General features: G+C 35.0%; 1 protein-coding gene across 1 annotated transcript in view; it reads left to right on the top strand.

The window, feature by feature from the left end:
• LOC145688121 (tubulin alpha chain-like) overlaps positions 1-18,799 on the top strand; it is a 63,718-nt gene extending 44,919 nt beyond the window's left edge. The window contains exons 3-5 of the mRNA XM_081761886.1: positions 2,645-2,852; positions 15,130-15,431; positions 17,638-18,799. Coding sequence (XP_081618012.1) covers positions 2,645-2,852; positions 15,130-15,431; positions 17,638-18,462 — 1,335 coding nt within the window. The 3' untranslated portion in view covers positions 18,463-18,799. The remainder of the gene's footprint in view (positions 1-2,644; positions 2,853-15,129; positions 15,432-17,637) is intronic.
• The last annotated feature ends 5,263 nt before the right edge of the window (positions 18,800-24,062 follow it).

Genomic DNA, 24,062 nt, shown 5'->3' with positions numbered 1-24,062 from the left:
AAAGCTTCGCAGTCATCTGTCGATAAAACCATGAACTGTAAAGAGGAAGTTTCAACTGCCATCGTAAGATAGAACAACTAATTGTATTTTGGCTATAATATTGATGGTTAACATCAGTTCTAATTACCGGGAGGGTTCGTTGTTGTAGAGGTAGTGAAACCAGTCACTGTAAAGGCCGCCAAAATTTGAAAGATATCACGTACAAGAATTTCCGTCAAAGTTAAGTCGATTTCGTAGAGTACTACTATGTATAATGGGGCTTGATGCAATAGTTGAAATTGAAGTGTGAAACGTTTTAAAGTCATAAAAAAAGTAAACCTGGGAGAAAGCGGTTTCAGCCTCTAATCGGAGATACTTTGCACCGGTCCAAAATACCGCTTAGATAGGAAATTATTACTACTGGAACCTCCTGCATTCTAAATTTAGGAAAATTTCCTATTTAGGTAGATGCCGGAATGAATTTCTTGTTGGAAAATAAATTATGAAGAGTGGCGGATCCAGAAAAGTAGTGTGAGAGGGGCTTCACTCACAAAGGCTTCGATTTTTTTTAAATCACTAGATTTTAAGGGGGGCTTGCAGCTTATACGCATAAGAATGACTAACACTAGATTAAAAAAAATCATGTAATTTGAGTGGGCTTCAGCCTGAAAGTCCCAAACCCTGTAAATCTTCCACTGATTACGGTTGGGATGATATTCTTGAACGTAAGGAATAATCAAGGCAAGTAAGTTCACGGAATTTTTTTCTGTTTCCGAGTTGTACTTTTGTTGGAAATATGCTAAACTATTAGAATGTGGTTCCTGTGCCGGTACCAGAAAATACATAATTTTCTTTACAAATATCGATAATTCAAACTAAGTACTGATAACGGTACCATCATTTTAATATCAATATTTGTAGACTGCATGCAGTTTTGTGTAGAAAGTAAAACTGATTGATTGATTTTAGTTTAGCGTCCCTTTCAGCAGCGAGGCTATATGAGACGTGGACCTACTGATTAACGTGGAATCCGAACCACATGAGCTCCCGCCGGGAATTGAACCCGGGTCCCCCACGCCAAAGGCGCGTACGCTAACCGCTTAGCCACGAAGGAGCTCGAAAGTAAAACTGAAAGGAAAACATTGCACAGAAACGTTATGTTCGTATGTTGAACCTACTTGTTTGTATATTGTGCAAAGCAACCTCACCTATGGGGTTACTTTGCACCAAAGTTTACATTTCAATAACTATAGTCATACTGAATGTTTACTATTGAACTTGCACTAATGTTTTCCTTATATATCTAGTTATTGTCTGCTATATGCAGAGTTGTTTTGACGTATGATTAGCATCATACTAAAAGCCTGACTACTGCAGAGTTGTTTTGACGTATGATTAGCGTCATACTAAAAGCCTGACTACTGCTGGAAAGATATGTTAGTCGAACTCTTTAATATGACACTAATCACGCTTCAGAATGACTCTGCATAGAGCCCTATGTGTTTAAAGTAGAGCGTTCTAAATCATTGCGTTTGTAAGTTACAAAAGTAATGATTTAGAACGCTGTATTTTCTTTAAAATTGCATAAATCTTATGCAAAGTAACCCCGTCTTACGGTATGCTAAAAGAGAATGTTGAAATAGGAAAATCAGTTCCAAAATTTCGCTCAGATCTTCACAATACAGAACGTAAGATTTTATTATTGTAACAATTTCAAAGTACAGTATGCTTTCGTAAGCTATTCGCTTTTCTTACAAAAATTCAGTCTATTTAAATTGGAAAACCGTACCCGAAAGAAGAATTGGAGATTACTTAAAAAAAAAAACTTGAAAAGCAATTTTGTTAAGAATCACTTGTTTAAATATTTTTTAAAAAAAACTCTACATGTCCATCAAACAGGCAGGGTACCCAGACAATCAGGATGTAGTACGTTGTTGAACAGGGTCGTATGAAACTGCACCATGAAGAACATACAATTGCAATTGATGGTTTTTTATGAATTAAAACTTAGACATTTTGCACAGCAAACAGCAAAAATAAATAAATGAAAATACAAATGACGAATGCACGTACCATTCATTCACCGTTGGTTTGTCAAATTTTGGTGTGGTGACACAGCATTGCAAAATGAGCCAAGTGAGCACCAACTAACATTATATCCGGATGAGCTCCTGAGGAACACCATTGAAGTGGACACTTGGAAAAGTATTCGTGTCACTGCAGAAAAGTTAGGCACACACGAATCGTTTAAAATAAACTAGACTGGCAACTCTGTAATAGACAAAATGCCGAACGTCTTTTGAGTGATTCTATACAGCGAGTGTCTGGCCCTTCATTTAACTCGCGGCTGACACTCTTACACTTCTATAGGTTGATGCAAGGAAGACGAATCCAAAATAGGAATAATGTTCAAGTTCTGCTAGACGCTGAACGACCTGTCTACTTACAAGCAAGGAGGGTCTAGAAATGGATCCAGTTTCAACTTGGGGGAAAAAACCGGAAAAGAATCGGATATTTTAAATTAGGAAAAGGACTTAAACTTAATGGACATTATATTTTAAAGGGTAGACACTGTCTACCCTCTCTCCCCTCAAACCTCGCCACTCCAACTGACTAAATTCGTATTTAGATATTAATTTTCTTGGCATTTTTTGTATCTTTCCAGCGGGAATGCATATCTATTCATATTGGGCAAGCTGGAGCACAGATGGGCAATGCTTGTTGGGAATTGTATTGCATGGAACATGGAATAAATGCAGATGGTTACTCAGAGGATGAATCAGCCAAAAATTGCAGTACATTCTTCAGTAGTACTGGCGCAGGGAAACAAGTACCTCGAGTTATTTATGTAGATCTGGAACCAACAGTTATAGGTAAGAAGACAAATAATTACATAAATAAATAGTAAGATATTACTTATGACCAGTGGCGTACGCAAGGGAAGTTTCAAGGTTTCAGTCCCATCCCTCGAGTAACATATACAAATAAGCATTTGTCATATTAAGGTATGTATACAAACAACTACATTTATATGATTTTGGGAGCTTTGACTCCCCCTTGATGAAATTCTGCGTACGCTACTGCCCATTATATATCTAGTTATTTGTGTAGACCAGTTATCATATTACAATTCTTGAAATTTGCATTACTTCCTTAACGTTGAGACAAATTTATTATACTTATTTTTATTATTTAATTTGCTTCAGCATCACAGCTGTTTCCACAATAGGATTAATAACACATGTGTTTGTAAAAATCTTGAAATTAAGTCTTGAAGATCCCACGGATGTACTACCATGAGCAAAATAAATGACGCGTCTCTTTATTTTGAAGTTTTTTGAAAATATCTCCGTTTTCTTTATATGTTCGAAATTTCGGAAGGTTTCCCCAGCAGGACAGATTAATAACAAACCCGTTTTTAATATTTGTGTTAGATATTAGCTTAAAATAAAGAAATTAGAAGCAAAAAACATTAAATCGACAGAAATCTCGAGAATTACCAACTCTGCTAAAGTGGGAAATTTTCAAGAACACGAGGGAATTCTGCATTTCAACACGAAGCAGCGACATCTATGTCATTGAGAGAAATGTGGATTAAATCTACAAACTAAACTTTTAACGAATATTTCTAGTATGTCTTATTATATGCATTATCTGCAAACTCCAAATATATGAATATATGCTAAGTATTAACATAAAGATAGAGCAAAAAGTGGAAATTGTCTATGGAAAAGGACGAATTGGTAGCGCGACCGTAATGAAAAATCGTCTTTACCGTAGAACAGGGTCAGTTCACGTAAAGAAAGAAATTGCTCAGTTAGTTAAAACAACGAGTCTGTATGCTGAAGGTAGCGGGTTCCATCCCGTGGAAGTGCCGTTATCATTTTTATCACTACACTACGGTTATTTTTTTAATTTTTTTATTTGGGAAAGAATCAAATTGTAACGTATGTGTAAAACTCATGACGATACCAAAAAAAAAGAAAAAATGCTGTTGTCGCACTTGCATTAGCGTCCCTAATTTTGTTTGCAAACAGTTTCGTAATTATTTCCCCTGTGCTCACTGCTCACCATATCCTCGCTGGCGCATAACGAATGTTTCCCAGTAAATGTTAATTCTAATTTGGAGAATTTTATAAAGTTTCACAATATTTCTCACTAGATAGTCTTCTATCTACGTGTTTGGATATTTTGATAACAGATTTCCCTATTAAATGTTTAATTTTCCCTAGATGTTTAATTACGGAAAAGTTTTACAATGTATTTGTATTGAATTGAAGTTGTTTTGAATTTACTACATAAGGTAAGTAGACCGAAGGAGGAGAACTCAAGTAATTGATATTCTACGTAAAAGCAACCTATTGTAGAATGATGATGCTTCTTACCTTCAGCACATAATCTTTACGTTAGAGAGTCAGACAGAGAAAAATCCTGGTCTTTCCTCCTCTATGACCACCCATCTTAAACCTCTACATATCATTGTTCGTCTCACAAAATTTCGGTGCTCCAAAAACATAATAATAATAATAATAATAATAATAATAATAATAATAATAATAATAATAATAATAATAATAATAATAATAATAATAATCCTGAATATGTCATCCTTACATAATGTAGGATATCTTAGTTTCCTAGTTTAAATCTTAAATATCTTAGTTTAAAATGCTTTCTTTAGTACTTATTTGAGCAACCATGTAGGAGGGGGTACGACTTTTTATTTTGCCCCTCTCATTTCAGTAGCCTTCCAACAGAAAGTGATTTTTGATAAGCAGGACAGACAAAACGAATAAGAAATATATTTACAGCATCCTCTCCCCTTTCATGATTGGAATATCACGTAATATTTTTTATTCTACGAAAGATGGCCCTGTGCGGTTAGGGGTAGGTAACTAAAAAAATACCTAATATATAGCGCCCCTTGATTGTAATATTACCGCTTCTTTATTTGTACGAGGGAGCCCCTACACAATCAAGGGTGACAAAAAGAATAGGAAGAGTGTCTATTGATTCCAGTGGTGGATCCAGCACGAACTCCTGGGGGAGGGGAGGTGAAGTGAAACATTCTTTAGATGATGTGAAGCTGTCACAAATTACCACTTAACTAAACTAAACAATAGTGGGGGGAACTGGAACCCAGTCAGTTTAAATTGATGTAAAAGTTTAATTTTTGGATTCATATTAAAGTTTTGGTTTCAAATGAGAATTTCAGTCCAAGTGGTCAATGATCAAATCTCGTGGGGCTCTTCAGTGTAGGCTAATACGGCCCCCTTATGAGAAAAGGCAAAATTATTAACATGTTTATAACTTTCGAATTTTTCGTCTATTTTAAAGAAATATTTTGCTTCGTATTAAAGTGTTGGTTCCAAATGACAAACTCAGTCCGAGTGGCCAATGATCAAATCTCCGGGGGGGTCTTCAGTATAGGGGGCTACGGCTCCCTTATGGGAAAAGGCAAAAATATGAAAATGCTTATAACTTCCGAATTTTCCGTCTATTTTAAAGAAATTATTGGCTTCGTATTAAAGTCTTGGCTTCAAATGACAATTTCAGTCCGTGTGGACAATGATCAAATCTCGGAGGGCTCTTCGGTGTAGGGGTTTCGGCTTCTTTATGGGACAAGATTCACGTAGTTGATATTGCAAAATTGTTTTGTATATATAAGTGGAAACTTGCACCATTTGGTTAATTTTACCTCTTATGTTTTGCAGATTCATATTCCAAGCAATAGTTACTTCGCAGAGCTAAAAGAAGGCACTTACTAGTTTCATTAAAATGAAATGTCTTTTATGAGAGGAGCAGACGAACGAACAGGCACCCAAACGTTGGTTGAGTCGTACGGTTGAAACTCGTTAAGCTCGCTTCAATTATTATTATTATTATTATTATTATTATTATTATTATTATTATTATTATTAATAATAATAATAATAATAATAATAATAATAATAATAATAATAAAGCATTGCAGGGACCTTTGGTGCAGGGGGTCCGTGGCTCGATTCCACTTCGTGCCAAGTGAAATTTGAGGTGGACAAATACCGTGTGCATGGGTATGTGTTTTCTTGAGATTTTCCATTTTCCTCCCACTTTCTTCATTTCACCATTTCATTCATCATCATTCTCCCTTAGCGTAGGTGCATAATCGTCCAACGTTAAACTAGATATTGCAATTTCAATAATAATAATAATAAAAATTAATTCAACTGAAAGGACTGTAATTTATGTGGACAGCAATTATCATAAATATGCAACCATTATAAAAACAATGCTTTGAGTAGAAAGATAATTCTTTCCAAGTGCTAACGAATGCGCACGAGATAAGACATGTCTCGAGAAAGAGACAAGACGCGCTTTGTGACATCCAAGATAATACGAGGCAAATGTTTTGGACACGAGATAGCTTGTAAAATGTTTCGTCTTGTCTGGAATGTCTCGAAAACAAAAGTCTAAGTTTTAAAATTATTTTTCAAGATCTATTCTCTCAGAAGTAGTTCTCTGCCTTAAAATTAATAACGACATTTGTGATTTAAAAAAAGATAAACAATGCCTAAAGTTAATAGTTAACTTTTCGAAAAGAAGCTTCATTAAGGGTGAACCTGAAAGATGTACACAAACTTCGGGAGGTGATTCGTGACATCAAAAGGAGACAAATGGTCCTCTTGCAGTTTTCGAATTCAGCTTCGTTGTCGAGATACAGGGTTGCCAACTGGTCGTGTTTGAGAAACTCACTGGGAATAAATTCAAGTCCAAGAATAAACTACTACTCATATATTTTTCAGGTCAATTGACTTATACCATGTTGTAAGGTCAAATATTTATTTATGAAGTGTGTACAAAATTCGCCAGGGTCTTTTCTGAGAAAATCGTCGAGAAAAAGTCACCTCCAAGAATAAACTACCCCTCGTAAATTTTTCTAAGAAAAATATCTGATACTGCAATATAGGGTTGTTAATTAAATATTGATTAATGAAAAATAAACAAAATTGTTAAAACCATTTTTGAGAAAATAGCGTTTTTCGATTTTCGGCTGTCTGTAAACCACACTTATTTTAGGTGGTAGGAAAAAATGGAAAAGCTCCTGTAAGAATACTAAGTAAACCCTAAGTTTAAAATTTGGTGTAGATAAGTTGAACGGTATGGCCTCTAGGCGAGTGCATATAAAAGTGTGCCGAACGGATGGACCGGAAGGACGGGTGTCGAAAAGTCACATTTTCGGTATGTAGACGCCATGAAACATGTAAATCCGTTGAAATCTGAATTTGATATTATTTTCACAATCACTATATTTTCTTCTCTCTTTTGTCGCTCGAAAAAGAAAAGCCTGAGTTTACCACAAAAAGCTAGGGAGTTTCTCAAAAAATATTCAATTACAGGGCCACCGCACTAAACTTTTTCAATTCAATTTCTTAACTGTGTTAGGCCGCAGTTGTTACTGAAGTGTGCATTTGGATAATACGAATAAAATTATCGTATTATTCAAATACATCGAATGTCAGATTATCGAATAAAAAACTTCGATTGAAGAAAATTCATACTACAAAACAAACTCACACTTTGAGCACATTTTCATTAGACATATAATAGACCAATTAATGCAATCATTGTTTATGAAATATGAAAAAAAAATCAAATGAGTCACTTTGGGAAAGTCGTTCAAAAAGAACACGTCAGGAGTAACCTACCTCTTGTGAATTGTTTCGAACAATAAGTTAAGATATACTTTTGGTTATTAATGAAATATTTATTTGCGAAATTTGAACAAAATCGCCTGTCGTTCGAGAAAATTGTCGGGGAAAAAACCTTGACCCCAAAAATAAACTATCCGTTGTAATTGTTTTTCATAGAAATGACTTATACTAAAATATAGGGTTATTAATGAAATACTTATTTATGAATTATCAATAAAATTGTCCGAGTAATTTTTGAGAAAATCGTGAGGGAAAAATAACTCCCCGAAGAAACTATCTCTTGAGGATTCTTTCAGGGTAAGCGAGTTATTCCATATTACTAGGTTTTTAATGAAATATTTATTTCTGAGTACGAACAAAATTGCTTGACTCATTTTTGAGAAAACCGTGGAGGAAAAACACCCCCAAGAGTAAACTACCCCTCGCATATTTTTTCAGGACAAACGAGTTTTGCCATATTGTTCGGTTATTAACGAAATATTTATTTTTGAAATATGAATAAACTCTTTTGAGTCGTTTTTGAGAAAATCGCCCACACAACACTCCACCAAGAATAAACTACCCCTTGCATTTTTTTAGGACAAACGAGTTATGGCATATTGATAAGTTATTAATGAAATCTTTATTTATGAAATATGAACGAAAACATTTGAGTCCATTTTGAGAAAAACACTGAGAAAAAACTCACCCCCTTAGTATAAACTACCCCTTGTAGATTTTTCTCAGATAAATGCCTTATACCACAAAATAGGGTTGCTAATTAAATATTGATTTATAAAAAAAGAAAGAAAACAAGATCGTTAGAGCCAGTTATTAGAAAATATATTTTTTTTTATTTTCATCGTACAGGAAACTACCCTTGTTTTGGGAGTAGGAGGGAAATAAAAAAAAACTAAGGAAATACTATGAAAATCTTAAACTAAAATTTGGTGCAGATAAGTTGAACACACCGTAAATTTTTCAACTAATTTACGGTATGTTCAAGTATGGCTTCTAGGCGAGGTATGGCTTCAGGTATGGCTTCTAGGCGAGTGCACAGAAAAGTGTAGCGAACGGACGGACGAACTAATGGACATGTATCGAAAAATAACTTTTTCGGTGTTAGGGGCTATAATACGTGTAAATTCGTTGAAATCTCAAATTTGATTTTTTTTCGAACACCATACTTTCTTCTCTCATTTGTCACTTCAAAGTAAAAGGAACTCAGAACTACAGATAAAAGACACCTACTTTTACACATAGACATTTATTGATTTAAAACTGTTTTAGTTTGTGTCATTTCACTTCCAATTGAAAGGTTTTACAATGATTAACGGCATACCAATGACGAGACGGAAGTTTTCAGGAAGTAAATGCATTCAGAAGTCTAGACTGCATTACAGCCTGTTTTTATTTCTGCAATTGTTAACAGCTGTAATTTCGTCCAAACGCTACATGAAATAATTCTTGGTTGACGTCATTGTATTACTATTTTAGTATTGTTCTCTTCAGACTAGGTTGAAGTTTTGTCTTAACGGTTATACATTTTTTCTTTCTTATTTCATCGTTACACATAAGAACAAAATGTTATGGTGAGTGGATAGATTCGAACCTACGAACATTGAGTTTATATTCTTCCAACACTTTACCAATGGACCAAGCTTTGTCTTCACGTTAACGCCCGGTTACAGGGTTTACTACGATTTAAATAAAATGGCTGGCTGTTAGAATTCCCTGCTCACATATTTCGATAAATAATTTTCATTGCTTCGTAGATACGTAGAGCAATGTTTAGATACACATTTTAGGAGAGTGAATTTTGGTGTATATAATAATTTCATGCCAGGTAAAAGCTAGATAAGTTTTGATAAAATGTTTCATATGTAGTTCTCAATAATAAGCTTGCTGTTCGGAGTGAAGTTCCAAGCAAAAACTGCTAGGCAAAGTTCCAAGGTTCAGCATTGCCTAGCAGTTTTTGCTATTAATATCCCTTCTAACAATATTGGCAGTGGACAAAAGTTAGCCCGTGTTGAAGCTTTTTGCTCCTAATTTAGTTATTTTACTTATTTAAGGAATATATTGAAAATTGTCAGCAGTAATTTATTTCGGGAGAAGTCCGACTTCAATATTAGGATAAATTATAATAAAATTTAAAAGATAATCCTTAAATTTAGGCTAAATTTACAGAGAAGTTGGGATTTCAGAGGGGAGTCCGGACCACCTGGACCCACCCCTAAATGCGTCCTTGTTTGTCAGTAACGTTTCCTCATTTTGAAACCCTCAAAAACTTCGGATATATAAAGGAAAACGAGTTATTTTCGATAAAATATCACTTCAGAAGACGCGACAGTTTTATTGCACATGGTGGTATCCCAAGCTCACAAGGGCAAGAATTCATTAATTTTGATTCTCTGTCATTGTGCTCTATCGAAAGGTTAGGTTTGTAACATATTGCTCCTACGAACAAGCATGACTGGCAGATAGGAATACTGAACACAACTCCAGAGAAATGCATGCTGAACTTACGTTTATAGCTACGCTTTGGTGATTTGCCCTCAAGGTCAATCGAGTGGTAATTCAGTTCCGTCTCTGTTCTTAAGCCATGTTCGTATTACTTCGAACAGTTTTGATAATGAAAAGCATGCCTCTTAATATATTAATAACAGACTTCTTTCGCGTAAGAAATCGAAACTCAGTTGGTCAGAGCAACTAGTCTGTAAGAATTAGGTTGTTAGTTAGTTAGGAGCCCAGTACGAGTAAGGGTTTTTATTACTATTGTTTTTATCTTTTTTATGTGAGGAAAAATCAAGTTGTGATATCGCGATATCAAATGTATTTGATTAGGTAGCTTTGTCTTAGCTAAACTTTAAACATCAGTAACCGTCGAAATTATTTCACCAACTGATCACTTACTGAACATTTCAAACACGTCAAACCAGTGGCATAACATGAAGGTTAACCTCTCCTCCGCAGTCCTTAGTTATGCGTCCGTACTTTCAAGGGCGGACTAAGGGCCGGGCGACTGCCCGGGGCGCCAGAGAAAGAGGGGCACCAAAACGAGCCTCAAAAAGTAAATTTTATAATGTGCTTTCTACTGACGTTTTTGGTTTATATTCTTGTAAAGTAGTGGCAATTATATGATCTTTTTCCATTTCACTATGGTAGAAGAGAGTTTCATAGTACTAAGGGGGCTGTATCGAAAAATTGAGAGATGGCATGTAGAATAAAGAGTGCCGGGAATTAAGTATTGTTTGTTTGTTTGCTTGAGTTTAGCGTTCCACGGTTATGCATTAATGGGCAAGGGAGATGTGGATACTAATTATAGTGGAATCCGAACCACTTTTATCGTTCAACAGTAATCCACCGGGAATTGGACCCGGTACCACAGAAGACAGGCGTGCTAGCCACTAGACCAGGGGGGTGGAGTTGGTATTGTTTATAGCGGGCCATATTCTTTGTGAACTTTTCCTAGGTAATGGATTTCTTTTTGAAAATGGGTTTAAAACAGGGGCGTCATTTAGGGAGGGCAGGGAGGGGCATTTGCCCCCCGTGAGTTTGAGATGTATATAGATTTTATCATTAGAATAGTAGTAAATCAGTGAAAAACGCGAAATTTTACTTATATCAAGAGGTCTTGCCCCCCCCCCCCAAAGCAAAATCTGAAATGACGCTCCTGGTTTAAACTATTAAAAACACTATGATAAAATGTAAAATATAGGCTACTAGTAGGGGAAGTTCGCCAAAAAGTCACTTTGCCCGTGTGAAAATTTGGCCTGCTCCGCCCCTGCGTACTTTCTGTATATTTTTTGGCCTTGCAGCTTGTGCGGTCCCCACGCCACATTGTTGCGGGGGCGCTATTTACGCCTACCCTTCAAACGTAATTCAATAACTGTTTAAGAAATTCTACCATCAGCGTGAAAACGGGAATATATTTTTCTAATAGTCCCATAGAACTTTCACTCAGAATGCCAGATGCAATTTTTCAGAGTGGGCTCTGGCTAAGTAGAAGGAAGATCTGTTTCCTAAGTAAGTTCCTTTCAGAAAGTTTGCTATTTCTTTAACAGTGATGTAAATAAATATACTTATCGTTATTAGCTCGACACCAAACCATCCTGGACAAATCCCTCTAGAACAATGATCGGCAAAAGTTATTCTGCATAATTTTATAAGCGACTCAAGGGTGAAACACTTGTTAATGAAAGCAATGTTGTGTATATACTGCCTTGTTTCTGACAAAATATAAAGTCTTTTGTAATCTTTAGACACTTTTCCTATTCTTTTTGTCACCCTTGGTTGTGTAAGGAAGCCTCGAACAAATAAAGAAGAGGTAATATTACAGATAAGGGGCGCTATAAATATATTAGGTATTTCTTTTGTTACCTAACCATAACGGCCTAGGGTCGTCTTCAGTAGAATAAAAAATGCTACGTGATATTACATTCACGAAGGAGGAAAGGAGGCTCTAAATATATTTCTTATTCATTTTGTCTGCTCTGCTTCTCAGAAATTATATACCTTCTGTTGGAGGGTGCTGAAAAGAGAGGAGGGGAAATAAAACGTCGTGCCCCCTCATACATTTTAAATTTTGTGACGTGGTTGCTCAAATTATTACTAAAGAAAGCACTTTAAACTAAGATGTGTAAAGTTACAACATTATGTAAGGGTGGCGCATATTCATTAATAATAATAATAATAATAATAATAATAATAATAATAATAATAATAATAATAATAATAATAATAATAAATATGAATGTCTTTGGAAAGCCGAAATTATGTGAGACGAACAATGATATGTAGAGGTTTAAGATGGGTGGTCATAGAGGAGGAAAAACCAGGATTTTTCTCTCTCTGACTCTCTAACGTTAAGATTATGTGCTGAAGGTAAGAAGCATCATCATTCTACAATAGGTTGCTTTTACGTAGAATATCTATTACTTGAGCTCCCCTCCTTCGGGCAACTTTGCTTATGTAGTAAATTCAAAACAATTTCAATTTAAGACAAATATTTATAGAGAAAATTAAACATTTAATAGGGAAATCTGTTATCAAAATATCCAAACACGTAGATAGAAGACTATGTAGTGAGAAACATTGTGAAACTATAAAATTCTCCAAATTAGAATTAACATTTACTGGAAAACATTCGTTATGCATCAGTGAGCACAGGGGAAATAATTACGAATCTGTTTGCAAACAAAAATTAGAGACACTAATGCAAATGCGACGATATTTTCTCTCTCTCTTTTTTTTTTTTTTTTTTTTTTTTTTTTTTTTGTTTTGGTATCGTCATGAGTTTTACACATATGTTAAATTTGATTCTTTCCCAAATAAAAAATAAATAAAATAACCTTAGTGATAAAAATGACAACAGTACTTCCACAGGATTCGAACCGTCTACCTTCGGTATACAAACTCGTTGCTTTACTTAACTGAGCTATTTGCTCTCTTACGTAAGTTGAACCTGTTCTACAGTAAAGACGATTTTTCATTACGATTGGGCTAACAATTCGTCTTTTTCCATAGGTAATTTCCACTATTTGCACTATCTATACGTTAATACTTAGCATAGATTCATATATTTGGAGTTCGCTGATAATGCATATAATAAGACATACTAGAAATATTTCGTTAGAATTTTCGTTTGTAGATCTAATCCACGCTTCTTTCAATGACATAGATGTCGCTGCTTCGTGTTAAACTGCAGAATTCCCTCGCGTTCTTGAAAATTTCCCACTTTAGCAGAGTTGGTAATTCTCGAGATTTCTGTCGATTTAATGTTTTTTGCTTCTAATTTCTTTATTTTAAGCTAATATCTAACACAAATATTAAAAACGGGTTTGTTATTAACCTGTCCTGCTGGGGAAACCTTCCGAAATTTCGAACATATAAAGAAAACGGAGATATTTTAAAAAAACTTCAAAATAAAGAGACGCGTCATTTATTTTGCTCATGGTAGTACAGTACCTTATAAAGTAAAGGAGACGAAATGCCAATTGCAAGTGACTGAACAGGAGATCATTGATGCAATGATAAAATGGAAAACCCACTGTTATTTGTTTTTACCTACTGAATTACCATGCTCACTATTAGTGTACTTGTTTATAGAAAGCATTCTAAGATGTCTGTCAATACTGAATTCAGGAGTTTTGTCACTTTTTTAAAAATTGAAAAATACGAATGGTCATTCTGAAGTTGCTTTTCTTAATCTTAGTACGGACTAGCAGCGTTCACCCCGCTTCGCTGCGGTCACCCCGGAACGCAATAAACTTTGTTACTTAGATAATTTTTACTTTTTCGCTTTCAAGTGATATGATAAAAACCATAGAAGATTGCAGTAAATGTTAACATTATATCGCCTGTCATTTATGTTAACCCGCCCCGCTTCGCTGCGGTCACCCCCGAACGCAATAAACTTTGTTACTTAGATAATTTTTACTTTTTCGCTTTCAAGTGATATGATAAAAACCATTATAACGCCTGTCATTTATGTTAACCCGCCGAGTGACACGGTCATGCGGGTTGCATATACATACGTTTATTTTTATACCTATGATGAACTAACAAAGGATTTGTACGTAATGGACACCTGAATGGTCAATTATCTCAAGACACTGGTAATTGAAAATTAAAGTGATATGATAAAAACCATCTAGGGTCCAAATCCTAATAACCCCCCAAAAATAAAAGAAATTGGTTCAGCCGTATTAGCGTGATGAGCGGACAAAGGATTTGTACGTTCTCTTTTATCTTAGTACGGATTACGAATATTGAAAAACTGCAAATATATACTTCGTTGTGGTACAAAAATTATTCAATACAATCCTCTTCTTAGTATCTATCTTCCGATTGTTTGCTCACATATTTCTACTCTATGTTATACGTACCTTTTAGTTTCAAACAGATTGCGCTCCAACCTAGGATTGAATAACTCAAGACCATCAACAATCAAGCAATATGTGCTTTAACTCTGTTTATTCTACGAAGTGGAAATCAAATGAATTCGTATTGCAGTTAGGGTATCTATTCTGCGGAAAGCTCACTCAAATTTTCTCCTACCTTATTTAATAAATATGTTAGAGAGGTCCAACACATTTCCTTGTGTACTTTTCTCTCTTGTTATTCCTTATATTTAGAAAGTAACTTCAGGCGAACATGGGCATTTCTAGGCTTACTAATTCCCACTAACCATCAATCTGGCAAACTCCTCTTGTTAAATACACTTCTCGCACATGTTCAGTATCCAGAAATTAAATTCAGTAACTTCCCAGTCGAGATTGGTCAGGTAAAATTTCAGTCATTCATTGTGTGTAAATTTCAGGAGTTCATGTGTAAAATGTTTGATCATTCATGGGCGTAGTCGCATTGAACAGGTGATCCTACTTACCAGATTACATCACTTTTAGACTATCAAATACTCTATTTTAATATTGAAGTCAAATTTTATATATATTAATTGGCAATATAATTTTTTCAGATGAGGTAAGAACAGGTCATTATAAAAAACTGTTTCATCCCGAACAACTTATCAATGGCAAGGAAGATGCAGCAAATAATTATGCGAGAGGACATTATACTGTAGGCAAAGAAATCGTCGACATTGTTTTGGACAGAATTCGCAAATTGGCGGACCAATGCACAGGTCTTCAAGGATTTTTGATTTTTCATTCCTTCGGAGGAGGTACAGGATCTGGTTTGACCTCTTTGCTAATGGAAAAACTCTCTCTAGATTATGGAAAGAAAAGCAAGTTGGAGTTTGCTGTGTATCCTGCTCCTCAGGTGAGTTTAGATTTACTTCGGTATTTTATACGTAATCATTTTAGTTCTTTCTTTCTTGTGATTAGCATCATACTAAGGGCTTGACTACCACATAGCTCAATCGTTAGTCAAGCCCTTAATATAACGGTAATTAGAAATAATAATGACTGAATAATGCCCTTTGAGTCTTAAGTTTGTAAGAATATATCCATTGCAATATTGCAGGTAGTACTTCACAGTGAATTTAAAGGTGACTTGATAATGTGTATTTCAAATCTACCCTAATGTCTTTTTTCCGAGATTTCTTCTTCGTGTTTCTGTTGAAGACATTTAGGGCCTTATGCAGAGTCGTTCTGACAATTGATTAGTGTCATACTAAAGTGTTCTACTAACATATGTTTCCTGCAGTAGTCGTGCCTTTAGTATTACGCTAATCATACATCAAAACGACTCTGCATAAGGCGGTTAATGTTGCTGGTAGCAACACAGTTAATTCAAGCCATGATCTAAACATATGTGTGTATGTGAGAAAACTACCATTATTATTTCTAATGTCTATTAACTTTCAATACGACTTTTTCTATAGGTGTAAACGAATAGGTCAAGCAAGACATTTTCCAACATTTCCGAAGTCAATTGTTTTAATTGTTGGTTCCAAAAGGTGTCATATATGAAAGTTGCAATTGTTATGGCTTTGCACTGACCTATAAATATTACAATGGAAGAGAATTACGACTTTATTTAAATTAAAATAATAATAATAAAAAAGAACTAAAGATTAAATTGATCAAATGTAAGGAAAATAATAAAATGTATCTGCACGAAAATAAAGTAAATCGCATATCAGCCTATGATTTCTTTACTTAGCAGGCGTAAGGTTTGGAACCAAATATATGATTTCTGGAACCTTTTACTTTCGGTATCAGCGAAAGTGACGAAATTAGTTGATTTGAAAAAAAAAGTGTCACTGAGTCGAGAAATAAGCACCATTTCGGCGTGCTAACCATTACGCTACCCAACCCTTCTCCAAGTCAGTCACACACACTTCTGAGATCGGCGTTCAGTTAGTGATATAGCCCTTGTGGTTTGAATAGCTGAACACCGACCTCAGGAGAGAGGATATGTTGCGGGAAAGAATGAGTAGCATAGTGGTTAGTGTATTTTGAAGTCGCCATAAACCCGGGTTCGATTCCCGCTCTGCTACACACACTAGATTTCACGTGTATGATTTTCCAGTTGATTGATAAGTGTATTTACTAGTCTCTCTCAATTTATTAATTTGTTCATGTTTCGTAAAATATTGGGAAATCTAATATAATAACTACAAAATAATACTCATTAAAATAGTATTGTAGATGTAATCTTTAATTTGTTGTTGAGCAATTCGTTATACGTCGTCGTAATTAATTTGAAGTTGTATTTGCTAATAAAGAAACATCTCGGAAACACTACCTCGCTAAACAGTAGTTTGAAATGACTAACAAATTACGCAAAGAAAGTATAAGGTATTTGTTGATTTTCATAATGTGTGGAAACGTACGGAACTTTCAAATCGCTTTATTACTTTTTTGCAGCCTATCCTTATTGCTTACGAAATGTATCCAACCATTGATTGTAGCATCCGATTTCTACTAGAAAGATGCAACTTACGATTAAAATTTAAATTGAAGAGTAAAGATACAAGCTTCATGTGGGACGCCCTTGCAGATTACGTCAGCTTCATACTGAGAAAAAAAAAACTTTTTAAAGAGCTAATAAATTTCTCTTAAGGCCAGAATATCCATTAATAATAAGAAAGAAAAGATTTTTTTTATGATAAAGAAACTTTCTCTATGCATTCGTGTGTTTCTTAAAAGAATGATTTTAATATTTCGAGTAACACGATCTTCATATTGTGTTGAATTTAGCTAAAGAATGAAATATTTCAAAATATATAATACATACTTATGATCACTGGTACAGATTATGGTAGTTTTGATTTATTAACATTACAAGTTCCAATATTTGCATTATTAATCCCCTTATGCTAATAGAACATGTTTTGATTCATGTGTATTTCTTAAACCAGGTAACATTAAATGTACTAGCATGTTAGTAAGAAAAGTTACCGATTAACACGAACAAGTCCTAAATACAGTAATATATTATGAAACTATTACTTCTTCCCATATGTCTAGTTTTCTTACTACGTTTCATTAACAAAATATATCTATTCACACTTTTCCAGATGTCCTCTGCCGTTGTAGAACCTTACAATTCTATTCTGACGACTCACACAACTATGGAACACACAGACTGTGCATTTATGGTTGACAATGAAGCTATTTATGATATATGCAAAAGGAATCTCGGCATTGAACGACCAACCTTTACGAACTTAAATCGACTGATAGGGCAAGTGGTATCTTCTATAACAGCATCTCTTCGCTTCGACGGAGCCCTCAATGTAGACTTGACAGAATTTCAAACTAACTTGGTCCCATACCCAAGAATTCATTTTCCTCTCGTAACTTATGCTCCAATCATTTCATCTGACAAAGCTTTTCACGAACAAATGACTGTAGCAGAAATTACATCTGCCTGCTTTGAACCTGCCAACCAAATGGTAAAATGCGATCCTCGACAGGGAAAATACATGGCTTGTTGCATGCTATACAGAGGTGATGTCGTTACGAAAGACGTAAACAGTGCAATTGCTGCAATTAAAGGAAAACGCCATATTCAATTTGTCGATTGGTGTCCCACAGGCTTCAAAGTAGGAATTAATTATCAACCACCTACAGTTGTACCTAGCGGTGATCTAGCTAAAGTTCAACGTGCAGTGTGCATGCTTAGCAATACCACAGCCATAGTTGATGCATGGGCTCGACTAAACCAAAAATTTGATTTGATGTATGCGAAACGGGCCTTCGTCCATTGGTATGTTGGAGAAGGTATGGAAGAAGGTGAGTTTGCAGAAGCTCGGGAAGATTTGGCTGCGCTGGAGAAAGACTACGAAGAAGTTGGTTTAGAAAGCTCAGAAAGAGATGAAGATTACACTGAAGAATATTAAGAAATTTTTATTATAAACGCAAGTATGAACATTTCTATTTTATGTTATGATATTCAACTTTGAACTCTACAGTGTGCTAAATTAAAAATTTTGAAGATTATATCATGTAATTTGAAATGCATACAATACAAAAATAACTTTGCAATATATGTATGAATTATAATATAGAAGGAACTTGTTTGCTAGCTGATATTGCAGATCAAACGATGTAACTTAAAACTTTATTTGTAAACAATTTACCTCATCATTATGTTTTTGTGTCATTTTGTAGCACGGCAATAAATACTGTAAATTGTAAAAATAATTATATAGTAAAAACAATCTATTATCCACTTTTCTCACTGGCTATTTCTGAAATCTACTGGCCCAGTAATACTACTCTGTACACTCCTAAAGTAACTCATAAGTTTCTCAATCACGCAAATAAAAAATTACTACGTACAAGCCAGTAGAGCTAGCACTACAAGTTTGTGAACTTACTTATACCAATGATTCTATATTATATAGTGCTGCAAGCTAATGATTTACCAAAAAAAAAAAAACCCTCATAAATGACCTATTTGTAACATTGGAGGCGTGTGAACTGATTTTTGGTAATAAGGTTGTTCTATTGTTTTGTAAGTAATGACTGAAAAGTTTGCAGTTTAACAGACTAAATATTATTAAAGTAAATACTAGTATGTCTAAAGCAAATACATAGAATTTTAGTTTATAGGGGATCTTAATACAAAAAGGCTGGCCTCATAATGGTGTTTCTAACATTAGGAGAAAAAATTAAAAAGCAGTCATTTTAGATGACGATGAAGTTGTTTCAAGAAAATATAATTTGTTTTACGATGTTCACGAATTTATGTCGACCACATTCATTTCGTTGGAAAAAAAATGTTACGTTTAGGTAACGAGTTAAAAACAAAACTCGTTAGCTTAATAATTATACAAATTACAGGTACAAATATTTTAAAACACACATGGCGGATCCAGAATATGATCAAGGGAGGGGCTAAACCATAGTTTGCCGTTTTATCCAGTGTAAAGCAGGATTGAAGTCCATTTTATCCCCCCCTTGACCCTCAGGTATACACTGGATTTTCAATCCTGTTTTACACTGGATAAAACGGCAAACTATGGTTTAGCCCCTCCCTTGATCATATTCTGGATCCGCCACTGTGTGTTTTAAAATATTTGTACCTGTAATTTGTATAATTATTAAGCTAACGAGTTTTGTTTTTAACTCGTTACCTAAACGTAACATTTTTTTATAGCCCCCCTGAATCCGCCCTTGCGCTACATAATCATCGAAATAATGTTCCTTAGTTTGCTGGTGGCAAAACTATCAAACCTTGTAGCACAAGAAATACTGACCAAAGCTTCAACATAAACTGTATTTTAAACTATAATGTGTTACAGTTTCGGATATCTAACATATCCTTCATTAGACACCATTTCTTTTGATACAATATACCCAATCCAAAGCATGGATAGTGTTATTATCAAACTTTGTTCAGCAGACAACATACTTTAACAAGGAATATACGTACAGGTCACAAGCTGACTAGTAAAATTTTCGGAAAACAAAATTTACCAGGTTTGAAAAAAAAAAAGGGCACCAGATTACGTAGAAAATAAGAATAGCACATATTATTATTCAAATTATCTCTTCCCGTGCTGGAAGGCACTCTCTGAGTAAAGCAAGGCAATTACTTCATAACTTTCTCTCCTTAAAACTAGTGGTTTTCGAAAATTAAACTATGCTTTTAGTTGTGCTTACAAAGAGAGAACGGCTCCAAAAGTGTCTTGCTTTGTTCATATTCGTTAAGGTCTCAATTACTGGTACAATTTGATCATAATGAGTTCTCTTCAACTTGACTGCTCGTGTTTGCCATATAAAGTGAAAGGAACTATGAGAAAAGAAAGAGAATAACTCAATGAGTGGTGAATTGCTGACAAACGCCATGTCCTGGTTGGATTCGACTTTGCAAGTGATACATTTATTGCTAGAGCCCGTATCAAATAATGAAATAATGCAAGACTGACTGCGTGATCATCTCATATGCAACAAAGAAGTCTATGATGATATATGATATACAGGATGAACGATATATGATACAACACCGTTTCGGAGATATACAGGATGAACCAAAAAATACGATACACGCCACAGTGTATGGAAGTAGAGGCGAACAAGCCATCAAAAATCCTGCGAGACACATTGATATGCTGGGAACAGTCACTAGCGTACCGTAGGCATAGATAAGGTGCAGGTGGACTGACGACAACTAGTACCAGAAACAACATTTAATTAATGGGAATGACATATACCACTCGGGAGGAGGCAAGGACATCGTCCTTCACTGGACGCAGCATTGTTAGAGGAAGTTGTTCAGAATGACCATAATCTGGGCAGAGACTGGCACGAACACATCATGGATGAACGCACATACTCAGACATCTGGCGTGTTCGAATGCTATTGCAGCCTTGGAGGATGTGTTCCTCTAAATTCTGAACATCTTCCGTAGGCGAAGAATAGACAAGATCTTCGCGATGGCTCCAAACGTAAAATTTCGTCATGCTTCCTCCTCGACGAGCGTCCTGCATTCTCGACCAACCTGCATATTTTCGAAACAACGGAGAATCATGTATATATTGATATAGTTTTTTTATTGTCTGTCAAATCTTTTTATTTGAATATTTTTCTTACTTACAAAATATTACGGAGTGTCCCTTAAAAATATTTTTAAAAAAAAAAACGATAACTGGTTTTGTTTGAATTCAATCGGGTTGAGTGCAGCAGAGGTGGCTAGAGACATTTGTAGCGTTTAAGAGGAGGACGTAATTGTCGAAACACGGTAACAAAATTGATTTGTCATATTAGGAGGGAAATTTTGGATAAAGAAGTAAAGAAGTGACCCGCACTCTGAACCAATATATGACTGACGAGGTACCATGATGATCCATTTCAAGCAACTATAGACTTAGTCAATGTGATGGAATGAGAATATTTAACAATCGCAGGACTCACAGTGCTCTGGTCTCTTGTAAATAGTTGAAAAGTGACCAAAATCTCATCATGTCCCTTTTTTCCTTTGTCATTTTTTCCATCACTTTTTTGTTTTGTTTCATCTTTTCTTCTTTTTTTTGAGCTTTCTCCTTTCTTAGGTTTTATAAGTATGCTTTGTAGTACGGTAAGCAGACTTAGCAGATGTAAGAAGCTTCTGAGTAAGTGGAACCAGTTCTGGCCTATTTCCGTATTTCTTCATCCCACACATTATATTTAACTTAGCACTGATAGTTCTCAAAGCCGTGAAATATTCAAATTCATCACCTACACTTAAGAAGAACATATAATAAGCATAACACAAGACGAACATGATGAACAACATACACACAACTTTGAGTGGAGCGTTAGCTATTACGAGAGAAAACTAAAAGACTATTATGATAGAAGAAAGAATAGACACAGAAGGGTTCTCAACCTCACCTTGAGAGCTTAAGCATCCACCAACCATCCACTGTGCTTTAGAAAGAATAAAAGCTGAAGTGAGAATAAAGTTGACTGTTTCACATGTGGCAGCAAATACTGAAGCTTTCAGAAGAGTAATAAGTAACAAGTTTCTACCTTTTTCTATTTATTTTTATAATATTTTTCTCAGAAAACTGCCAATGCAAAACATTAATCACACGAAAAAGTCACTTTACATCCCATAAAAGTAACTTTTAGTGACAAATTTGAAAAAAAGTAACTTTTAGTGACCAACTTGATAAAAAGTAACTTTTAGTTAAAAAAGTGATTCGCTATGAGCCCTGCAATCGTATGTCTATATTATATGCGAAATATTCAAATATGGTGATGTGTTCCCACATTTTGACACACACACACAAAAGTTAAACCAGTTTTGTCACTAGTGCTTCTTTAGTAGCTTATCATCAGTAGATATTCTCCCGATTTACTCACAAGAAAAGATGTAGTATTATTAGTTATTACTGATTCCACTCAAATTTAGAACATGTGTTATTTATAATGAACCTTAGATCTTTGATATCTTCATCCAATACATCATAGATACCTAGTATTGAATTTTTGAACATGGACTAGTTTCCAGCTGTCACAGTGATCCACATTATCATACAATCACACTATAGTTATTCTACCGAAATATGACATAGTGCACTTGGAAGGTGATGGAATGGCCTTTCCAATGGTATGAAACGTGTAACAGTGGTGTCCTTGGAAGGGAAGTTATTGAGGGAATTGGGAATTACTGTTACTGTCCATTGCTACAGGTCCTGAAACTCGCAGACAAGTGAAGCGACTTCCTTTTTGCACAAGTACTAATGGAAACCAACGACTTCAAGGAATCATCAGTGTTCAGCAATGAAGATATCTTTCAGGTAGAGTGAACAAATGTAATGCCAGAACCTTGGGAAAAGAGAAAGTGCACATGCCTACAAGCAGAATATGACTTCCCTTAAGGTGACTGTGTTTTGTGCCATTACTCTTGAGAAAGAATAAGATGAGGAAACGATCACGGGAATTTGGTACCTAAGATATGTTACAAACATAGTTTCTTCCGTAACTGGGACAGGGCATCCCAGTTTTCATCTTTCAACAGAATTTGGCATCCCCCATGATCGTGTTAATAATTAACGTCCGCCATGGGACCACGTTCTCGGGACACTACACCCTGTGAATTTTTTAAGAGGGAGTCAAAGATAGAATCTACTACTAGCCACCCTTTCCATCCACTGCAAAGATGTGTATAAAAGCCATTGTATGAGTCGATCCATGCGATGTGCTAGAAAATGTATACAGGAACTTGACTGTATACAGACTCGATGTGTGCCCAGTAACAAAGGAGACTCAACATCGATCATCGCTGGTATATGGCAAACTTTTTTAGTTTCTCTTTCTATGGACACCACTTTTATGTATCTGGGGTCGTTACACGTGAGTTTAGGAGTATTTTTTAAATCGAGATAATCATTTGTAATAACCGTGTAATATGATAAACTAAGTAGGAATGTTCTGATAAGTATCTTCGGAAAAACAAATCCTTGACAGCAACCATTAATTTTAGACATTTTATACAAGACAAGAAAAAACAAAAAACATTAAAATTACTTGATAATCTAATCTTCTACTAGTAAGTTAGCTGTCAAGAAACTGTTAATAAGTAAAGTGTCATAGTAGACCCAGCAGACCAATGCTGCTGTTTTAGAAAACTATGTAGTGAGCCAATTAGGTATGCAATTTGTTCATCTTTTTTTGCATTTCTAGAACTTAATAACCATTCGGATAATTTGGTATTGTAGTAAGAACTGACAAAGCACTGTAATATTTCCTTACAGACCTTGACACTTTTCGAAGACAATATCTTCGTGCTTTTATCGGACTCCATAGCACTTAATATGCTAAGAGAAAAGTGTTGTTAATTCACTACTTAGTTAGTGAAAGATATAACCAATAACCACCTCTCACGTTGTAATATTATTTAACATATTTTATTTATCCCTATGCACATGGAATTCTTAATGTTTGGTACTGTACTGTACTAATTCAAGAGGAAAGGAATTATATTCTATTATAAGTGCAAGAAAGAAA

The sequence above is a fragment of the Thermobia domestica genome, chromosome 6 (assembly GCF_964235325.1).
Source record: "Thermobia domestica chromosome 6, izTheDome1.hap1.1, whole genome shotgun sequence".
NCBI lineage: Eukaryota > Metazoa > Arthropoda > Insecta > Zygentoma > Lepismatidae > Thermobia > Thermobia domestica.
This window is presented reverse-complemented; position numbering and strand designations above follow the sequence as displayed.